Source organism: Montipora capricornis, chromosome 4, assembly GCF_036669925.1.
Source record: "Montipora capricornis isolate CH-2021 chromosome 4, ASM3666992v2, whole genome shotgun sequence".
In the NCBI taxonomy this organism is placed as follows: Eukaryota; Metazoa; Cnidaria; class Anthozoa; order Scleractinia; family Acroporidae; genus Montipora; species Montipora capricornis.
In genome coordinates, this window is record NC_090886.1 from 40,847,764 (window position 1) to 40,857,763 (window position 10,000).

Below are 10,000 nucleotides of genomic sequence, written 5' to 3' on the forward strand. Positions count from 1 at the left end.
ATTTTGTTATACCTCCCAACTAAAAATAGAACAATACACAGATAAAAATTATTTGCTTGACGTTGGCTGGCGTACAGATTTGCCGCCGTTTCAAAGGTGCACGACCTGATCACGTGTGAGTCGAAAGTTCAAGGGCGTCATTAAGTTTTGTTCGTCCTAGGGCGTAATGAATTTTTTCCCAATGACACGTGACACGTTCTCCTCCAATCAGAAAACGTATTTGAGTTGGGAGGTATAACAATAGTTATTGTTACTTATTCCTATCCTCCATGTCAACAGAACAGCAAACTTGAAAGTGCTTACACTGATCATGGCATTTGCAGTGATCCTGAAAAGAGTGGCCTTCTCATTCACAAACTTAAGCTTGGACAAAAGTGTGGGATTGTCTTCCACTTCTTGAAGCTCCACGATGACACGCTGCAGGGCAGAGCCATGCTTGCCTACAAGATCATTGCAAGTCTGCAAGTCGTCCAACTTTGCATTCAATGGCTTGATGTCCTCAGCTTGATCAGGATTTGGATCTTCTTCTTCATCTGAAAATAAAACATGAAAATTGAATGAATCTCTCTATACCCTTCTTTGTTACTGTACAGCCAAAAAAGCTACAGTGATTTGGAACACATAACCAGTATTACATATAGACCCCTTTCACAATGGTGGCCAAATAAAATAATCTTTCATTTTAATGAGCGGTTTTGAAGTGAGTGTCGTAAAACCAAAACCATAGTAATTACTTTAACCAATCAAAAAGGACGGAGACACTCCAGTAAACCAATCAAAACTCAAAGTAATTACACATAGCTGACACAAAAGGCGGGAAAATGTGCATGCACGAGCCACAATCGGTTTTGGTTTCACTTCTGATTGGTTGAAAAAGTGGCGTGAAAACTTTGAACCAATCACTGAGTGAAGTAGATGCAAAACCAAAGTAATTACTTTGGACACTCAATTGAAAACCGCTCTGACGCCAGACGATTTTACTCGTCAATGGGGAGCCCTTGGGAGTCAATAGATTAAGGACTTAATTTTAATTGACTGAATATCATCACAGAAGCAAGTAATCAATGACGTGAGATCTCTTGAAATTAGGCGCTGTAGTCTGTATTTTATTGTAATTATTGAGAGAATTATACAATTTGCATAATCCAGTGGAGTAGTAACCATTCCCCACCCCCCCCCCCCCGATCAGTATCTTTGCACTTAGTAAAAAATAATGAATATTAATATTTCAGCCACAAGTTGCATTGGTCAGTCACATTTGTATCCCATTTACAACATGGTACTTGAAGCAATATTGTAAAATCATAACTCAAGTTAGAACACCTGTAACAATACTTCTGCTCGTGTTGTATGGATCACTCGTTCATACACATTCATGTACATGTACAGTTCAATAACACAGAACTCACAAGGACAGTATTTCAAAGAAAACTAATAGTGTGTATGTGTATGCAAAACCTACCAAAACTTGGTTCCTGTTTTCAGAAAAAACAGTAAAAAGCGTGCATTTTTTTAAATCACAATCTCAGCAACTCAAACACTACAATGCAAATTCTATATTTATCCAATTACTTGAATAAATCTTTTAGCTACAGGGAATTTAACTACCTATGGGATCATCTTTTAAAAGTTCAAAGGACAATTCGCTCCTTTTGTTTCTCCATCATTGTTTCCATGATATGTAGCAGAAACATCTCTAGAGCTCCAGTAACTTCAGTCTTGACAAACCCAAGTGAAACATTGATGATCTTATTCTTGTCTATGTTCAAGGAGCCATTGTGATCCATTATCACTCTACATGTACACGTTTTTCTGGCATCTGGTATTTTAATTCATCTTCATTTTCACTTGTTCTTGTTTGCATGAGTACAAGTTCTGCACTTTTTGGATCGACAAACATTTAAGGCTACATGTGAATGAATCGCAACCTATCCATCAAGTGGCCTGGTATACTTGATTTGCATACATATACAAATCAAAATACATATACAAATCATATACAAATCAAAATGACAAAAACTCCCAAAAGCAGAGAAAATACCCTTAAATAGAATGTAGAGGTGGGAAAACAAAAATAAAGATAAAGTTCTGCTTTTACTTGATTGTTTTTAAGACAGTTACAAGGATGGAAAGACACAAAAGCTGCATAGGTGTGAATACAAGTTACTTGCTGGTACCTGCTAAAACTGACCCCAAAATGTAGGGAATAAATTTACAAAAACCATAGCAAAACAGCCCCTACAGAAGACTGACAACTGTGATAGCCAGTTTAAGAAAACCAACATCCATTATTTATCCATCAAAATGAGAGAACAATATAAAAGCAAACCTCCTCTTGATAAAATCATCTTAAGGCACAACATACAGTAGCAAGCAGGGTTGACAAAATTGATCTTGAAGAAAGTTCACTATCTGACCAAAATGCTTTAGCTCCAAGTATAATGAAAAGTTCTCTCTGTCATCCAATTAAACATCATAAATTCTTGTTGCATTTTTAAGTGCATGCAGTTGGCTGCCACACACACAAATGACAAAACCACGGCTCTGAAACAAGTCAACCGCTCAGAGTTTCCTGTGTGTAATCACAGTGACACAATGTCTTGATGACCATTCTGTGAAAACCTAATCAAGGCTTACGAAACATTTTCATCTAAAAATACAATCCCACTGTCTTCAAACAGAAAAAACCTCAACTCTGTCAGAACCTCGCTGAGTTTTTGATAACCATGTTGATGGCAGACCACAGTATTTTTCGTAACACTTATGCAAATTACGACACACACTAATTTTATGCTAAATTAAATTGGTTTACAACTTACTGTCTCCTGGTTTCCTAGGTTATCTATGACCACTTCAAAAATGTTGGTAGAGATTTTATACATCTACAAATTTTTCAGAGCAAACAAAATAGAACTGGTTTACTTTTGGAAACTTCTGGTACCAGTGAACAACACATCACACAACTTAGCAGTTTCATAATTTTCCAGCTTCTGATTGGAGGATAAAAGGCCAAGAGGATATTTCAGTTGCTAAGAGACAACTTACTACCCTGAAAATTTCTAACTTGCAATACCTGACCAGACTGATAAGATAAGATAAGGATGATAGGCAAGAACATTAATAAATTTGTCTTTCAATAGTTGGCAGGGACACAAGTTTTTGAAACAAACACTTGAAACTTATCTGTTTCTCACAACAGTGTTTACTAAAACTGACAAGTTATAAATGTAACAACCAGTTCCATGTTTTATCATGTGTAAGGGAAAACTTCACCCAAGATCTTAGGAAGCCAGGCAGTGACGCAATTTAACTTTAACCTCACTCTTAAGACTATGACCCCTCTTAAGATTACAGTGCGAACCTGGAAAATCATGAACACATGAAATACGTCAGGAATGTTATTTCTGTCCAATCACACACCTGAAATCCACTCGCTAAACCGCAGAGTGCTTACTGTTGTTTGTGCAGCAAGAACTGTGTCGCCTGTACATGTAGATTTTCCGGGTGATTGATTTGTAATTTTAACTAATTCTGGTCGTTTAACCTCTGAGATCACTCAAAGAAACAGAACAGTGCATGTATTAGTCCTTTTTCATTTTTTTGCTTTCCACTAAGCCCAACTAACAACGGTTATTCAGTTTGAGGTTTTGGCAACATGAAGTCCTCAAACCTGATTGGCTTAAAAACAATAAGCATTCCTAACATATTTTCCTAACATATTTTAGATGTTCACGGTTTTCCCGGTCGCACTGTCATAGAGGCAAAAATATTAGTTCACTGAAAGTATTTCTTTGTCAACTGCAGCTGAGAATGGTTTTTAACATTAAAAGGGTGACCATAAAATAAAATAATTATGAAAATGTAGCAAAATTTTTCAGCAATAATATTGGACAAGGTGTTTCACACGGTTTGCCATTAACTTATTGTCCATGTCACTTTTAAAGCAAGAACAAAAATATTAATATTATCAAATTAAATATATCATTCTTATCATCTAAAATTTTAACATAATTATTATGTTTTCATCAACCTATAACTTCACTGAAATGAATATCTCTTTCAAGAGAGCAATTATTATAATATTCTAACTACAAAATGGCAACTCTAAAATTCTAATTGCAAGAAAAAAATATTCATGTCTGAATAATAACAATATATCTACATAGACCTTGCCATTGTGAATACCAGTACCCATTCAGATCACAGGTACAATGTACAGTATCTATTACAAAAAACAAAGAAAAAAATTAATATAAATCACAGAGCTTTGTACAGTATCATTAATTTTGCTCGGTTCAACTTCTTCACTGAGACAATGACTCAAAACTTGGTAAAAAAGTAGAAAAAAACTTTCAACTGCAAATAATAATAATAATAATAATAATAATTATTATTATTATTATTATTATTATTATTATTACCATAAGCGACACTGACTGCAGATGAACTCACCATGTTTGACATCTGTTAAAAATTCAGTGTACCACAAGAATAGAGCCCATTTTTAAAAAAAGTGACCTTGATACCTTATAAATAATTACCGGTATACCTTGTCTTTTTTGGCAAATACTTTTATCCTTACATGTAAATAATCTACAAACAATGTGATCCACCAAATGAGAATAGAACCTGAGAAGTACGCAAATTCAGTTTTTGGAAAACTAACCTTTATTCCTGAAGGGACATCTTACCAAATATATAAAGACCCTCTGGTCACTTAACTGGAATAGTTATCAACACTAACATTTTTTCTTAATTCCCGAAAAAACTATTTGACTGACCAATTGGACTCTGACCACTCCTCACAGCACTCAATGACATCATCATACAAAACACAGATCCTCTTAGCTTGGACTAATAAAAGCACGTGCATTGTACTTGAAAAAGCTTCATTATCCATACTCGTAAGGGCCAAAGGAAGTCTTCATGTCTAAAATCAAGTATTCAGACAACTCTTCATGAAAATGTTGTCAAATAATAATTAGCTTTCGGCATTTCTCACATGAGGACTGGCCTATGTGTTTTGCAGAAGTGTTTTGGGAGATCATTTAGCAATTGATATTGTACTGATTTATGTATGACGATTTAAAAAAATAGAAAGGAAAACTGTTGAAAGTAGTTTGATCCATGATTGACAGAACGTAATTGATGGTACTTTTGCAGAGTTTCTCATGTTTGCTACACATTGATGCTCATGAGTCTTACAATAAATTGGTTTTATACAATCCTACAGGATAGAAGCTATGTTTTTGAAGACTTCTGCTTACAGGCAAAAATTACATGAAACTTTTGGGAAATATTATGGCACAAGCAAGGAGTAGTATGCTGCAAACTGAACAAATTATGCACTTATTTGTGTTATTTTAGATTAGGGCTTGCTCTGTTTTTCATTTTGCTCAAACTATGTATGTACAGTCGGATAGTTTACACTGTCACATTGGAAATTATTTGATGAAAAAGGCCAAGAACTTGGAATGTTCTAGGAAACAAATCTTTTAACTACCTCTCCAATTCTCAGGTCTCCGCAGTACCTTGTTTCTGAGTTATTTGCCAGCGTATTTCACACAACTCTATAGAGTTTTGTATGGAGACGCCATGTGGTCCACCAATATGGCGGCCGACAATCAACGAAAACATCTGGCCCCAGTTGTTCAAACGATGGATAGCGCTATCCAGCGGATAAATCACTATCCAGCGGATAAACACTAGCAAAACCAATTGAGTTATCCAGTGAATAGTGATTTATCCGACGGATAGCGCTATCCATCGTTTGAACAACTGGAGCCTGGAGTTCAATTTGCAGGGGTTTTATTGGCAGCGGTGACCCAGGTACTAGCACCCCTCTATGCTGAATATAGTACCCGCCTTTGCTCAAAGGAGGTCTCAAGATCAAAAGCCAGACAAGGTATATATAGGGGACGTGGGGTGCCCGCTTACTCTATCACAAGGTCCCTTCTACTTTGAAACTTGATGAAACCCCTGACTTTGCAATGAAAGTGTTTACTTGTCGCTCATGAGACGAAATAAATGTGTATGAACACATCTCATAATGTACTTGAAAGGATCAAACTGCTGAGATTCATAGCAGAGCTCTGCGCGCCAAAGGCACACACAGAGCACCATAGTTAAGAAAATAGCGTAACCCATCGATGCAAAAAATTTTGGCTGTAGGTATGATGCCATCGACAGTCCGTAAGTCCACCCCTCCATGTATGCCAATGTGACCAGTATCACACACTAGTTTACGGCATACATTTTTGATATTGGACTTCCATGTTAGGGTCAATTGACACCTGTCAAAACAAGGTATCTGCTGACCAGCATCACATGGTCATATCACTGGCCCAAGTTTAGAGCCCACAGAGGCCAGCTGCCTTTTTTTTAAGTTGACCGCTGACCAGGAACTGGTTTTCTTTTGGAACGCAGGCTAAAACCAGGTTACCTCACATAAATGAGGCTTCATTTTTTGCACGCTTTCTGGGCTCAACACGGCTACACATCAACTAAAACTCTTAACAGTCAACAATTTTCGTGTTCAGGTGGAAAACGGTTTGGATTTTTTACCCTGCATTTTTCGCCGGTCTCAATTCAGTTTGACATATCATGATAGCTGTGGTCCACACTGGTGACTACGCAGTTTTTCAAACAAACTTAAAGCTCAGTGTTTATTTTTAACTTGTTGAGAGCTGCTTTTTTCTCTGTATTACAATGCATAAGCTTATAGTTTAAGAGCTCTATAAATGTATTATTATTATTTACATTATTTCCAAATTGCACTTGAAATCATGTGACGACCTATACTAATCGATAAGCTTATCTAGATCTTTAGAAGATCCTGTAAGGTTGCATGATGCCTGGATGACCTATGACTAGAGCAGAAATGAAAGAAGAGAGAAAGAGAACAAGAACGACAAAACAGTATACCGATAATAGCTCAAACTTGGTGGAAGAAGGTACTCCACAAATTCTTTTCTTGGACACTAAACTGTTTGTTATTTTTACGAATGCTTATTTCAAGTCGAGGTGTATTTGTAAAAAAATGGTTTAATCGTTTTTTTTTCCTTTGTTCAGGAATGAAACTCAAATTTTTACTCTCTCTTATTAAATAGTAATCATCTGTACTCCTTTGGACATAAAGAATAGTTGGTTTTGTTTGTTTGTTTGTTTGTTCTGCTCTACAATGCAAGCGAGCAAGTGTTTTTTACTCCAGTTGCTTAACCGTTTTTCGAAGTGGCCTCGACAGTGACAAGAAAATTGTTCCCTTTTGTTATAAACACCTAATCGCAATGAGTTCTCGTAAAATTAACGAGAAATATCACTAGCTTGTGTTTTCAGAAGTTCGTTGAAAGCATGTACAGGTAATTTGTTGGAGATCTTGTTTGAAGTTTCTCCTTTCTTGGTTGCCGTATTTTGCCGATTATTATTCCAAGCCAAGCTGCCATGTTTCAATGAGAAAAAATCAAAATGTGAATAATGTCATTCTCAGAGACAACGTGCTATTTAATTTATTAATTATGACTTTCCTTGCATGCAGAGTAACATTTAAAATTATGTTCTTACATAAGTCATATATTAAATAAGTTGGCAACCAAAATTTATGATCTGGCGACCAAATTTTTGCCATTAGTTGACAGCTGGCACCCGACCAAAAAGTTAATTTCGAGCTCTGAAATTTGGTACCGTCCCTGCTCAAGACCTATTAAAATTTCCCTTCAATTCCCTGCACAAACTCTTGTTAAATTCCCTTCTGCAGCATTTCTACCATTACCATGATTTAGAGAAAAAATAAAGGAAAATAATAGTTAAAATATTAATAATAATAGAAAATGAAATATTACCCATGCACAAAAAAATCCTGACCATCCCATCCCTCCTCCCCTAAAACAATAATAATTTATACCTAAGCTGCAAACTCAATTCTTGGTCTTCATAACTACACAGCTTTTATGTGAATTTGCCCCTGCACACTGCAAAGGTTGATCATGCACAACTGCACTATCAACTCTTATCATATATATATATTCTTGGTACATATTTAATGTACTGTAGGTATTACGACTCAAAAACAGAAATTCACTTTCTTAGTACTTTGTCATTATTGAACACTGACTGCTTGTAAGACTCAATATAAGGAAAATTCCAGGCCACTTGATTGTACATATTTTCACAAAACAAATATGAGTCGCTGGTTATTTTGCAGCTAACCAAATAAATGTCATGCAATATGACTTGCAAATAACAATTGCGACAGAAAAATGCTGCACGCGAACAAGGAAACACACGCGAACCATTGGCACAATTGTCAAAATTATTACTATCAGTTTATTAACACGCGGAAAATGAATACAAATACGCGAAATGAAATATGAAATCAAAATAAAATCAACCAAGGTCATTCTGCATAAAAGTTGGCACCCACAATTTACGTACAGCACTATGTAAGCTTATTTATAAGTATGTTGTCATATAAAGCCTTAAATTAAACATAGCTTGCATCAATTTTAAGCAAGGTGTTTAAGATGAAAGGCTAAAGGCATGTTAAAATGTCAGGTGAATGAAGCTAGAGTTAATATGTAACGTACTCATATTAGTAAAAGATACAGTTGTTAATTCGAGTTTGCATTGATCGCGTGTCCAGATGACCTGAACCAAGATCTGTACAAAAAGATACGATCACTCCTAGCCAATAAGGACACAAATGAAACACAACCAAACAAACCTGATTCGAGCATTTTGATAGCTTTCGCTTTTGCTAACTCCAAAGCTGTTACCCATCGTTGACGCTCAACTTCAGAATTGGCTCTCATGTAAAATACCTGTGTTCCTCCATTAGAAATGACGAAACTACACGAATCTTCCGAGTCGATGAAAGCTCCGGCCAGATTTATTGTCCCTCGACAAGTGTGAGCCATCTCGGCTTGGCTCCTATAACGCAGAGAACAGTCGCTTTTAACAACGAACGAAGTAAAAATCTCAAAACGTTTACAAGAATTGTCCGCCATATTGAAATTCACCGACAATAGTCCGTCTATAAGTATAACTTCATACCTGTAGTAGGACAAAAGGCCATTTGACAAGACAAACCATCTCTTCTGATAACCTTTGATGTAATTCGTCCACTTAAGCAGCCATCCCCTGAAATGATCAGGGCAAACGTGTCCGTCCGGCATAGTCACATTTTCACTGGGAATATCCACAAAAGTAAAAGTCTCGCTGGCGGAGCTGCTAGCCATAGTCACGTGACACGACGGGATCTCCAGTCTGACCCGGATGATAGGGGATCTTGGAGAGTGAAAAACAGAAAACAATTAAATAATTGTTCGATCTATTCGGAGACAACTATTTTGATGCCACGCTTAATCGCAAAATTTCATCCGAGCGAAAAAAGTAAACAAGTGATCATGTCGAGACTTGCAAGAAAAAATGTAACGCTTACTCGTAATATTTTCCCCCGGGATTTTCCCCCTTCAAATGAATTGGAGTACAAAGTCCTACTGGTACACCAATCTGCAATCGTACCATCAGAAGAAGTATACAAGTGGTATCAATGCACACTTAAGCTGCCGATAAAATATTGCATTGTGCCGAAAAGCGTTGGGAATATATGAAGGCCTTTACATTTCATGTTGCTCCGTATTTTCCCGAATGGGTGCCCTCTGATGTTGTGTCTAATTTTTGCGACATCAATATAAATGAGGTTTGACACGGTTGCTTAGAGCGTCGAATTATTTTGTTTTCAAACACTACAGTGGATTGTTGTTTTTTCAACAACGTCTATAAGAAGGAATTGCAAAGATCCAACAGCGGTTTGATAAAAATAAGCGAAATTTAAGTGCACTTACCCAGGAACTCTGGAATGTGTGGCAAATTCAATCGACCCATGATCAATCTTTAAAATGCTTTCAGTGCGGCAAGTTTTGCTACTATTGCAGGAACAGATTATACCCATAGATAATGCATTTCAGCATTAGCGATGCAAAGGTTGCCCCTGATGACTCGG

General features: G+C 36.5%; 1 protein-coding gene across 3 annotated transcripts in view; it reads right to left on the reverse strand.

Moving 5' to 3' along the window:
* LOC138046949 (oxysterol-binding protein 1-like) overlaps positions 1 to 10,000 on the reverse strand; it is a 24,838-nt gene that overhangs the window by 12,752 nt on the left and 2,086 nt on the right. Inside the window, exons 1-4 of one of the 3 annotated variants that reach the window (XM_068893580.1) lie at positions 9,843 to 10,000; positions 9,049 to 9,282; positions 8,720 to 8,925; positions 304 to 533 (exon numbers count right to left, since the gene is read on the reverse strand). The exon at positions 9,843 to 10,000 is cut by the window's right edge and continues 73 nt beyond it. In XM_068893580.1, coding sequence (XP_068749681.1) covers positions 304 to 533; positions 8,720 to 8,925; positions 9,049 to 9,282; positions 9,843 to 9,949 — 777 coding nt within the window. In that variant the 5' untranslated portion in view covers positions 9,950 to 10,000. Of the gene's footprint in view, positions 1 to 303; positions 534 to 2,329; positions 2,768 to 8,719; positions 8,926 to 9,048; positions 9,283 to 9,842 lie in introns of those variants that run through there. The other 2 variants (XM_068893579.1, XM_068893581.1) reach the window with 2 other exon arrangements.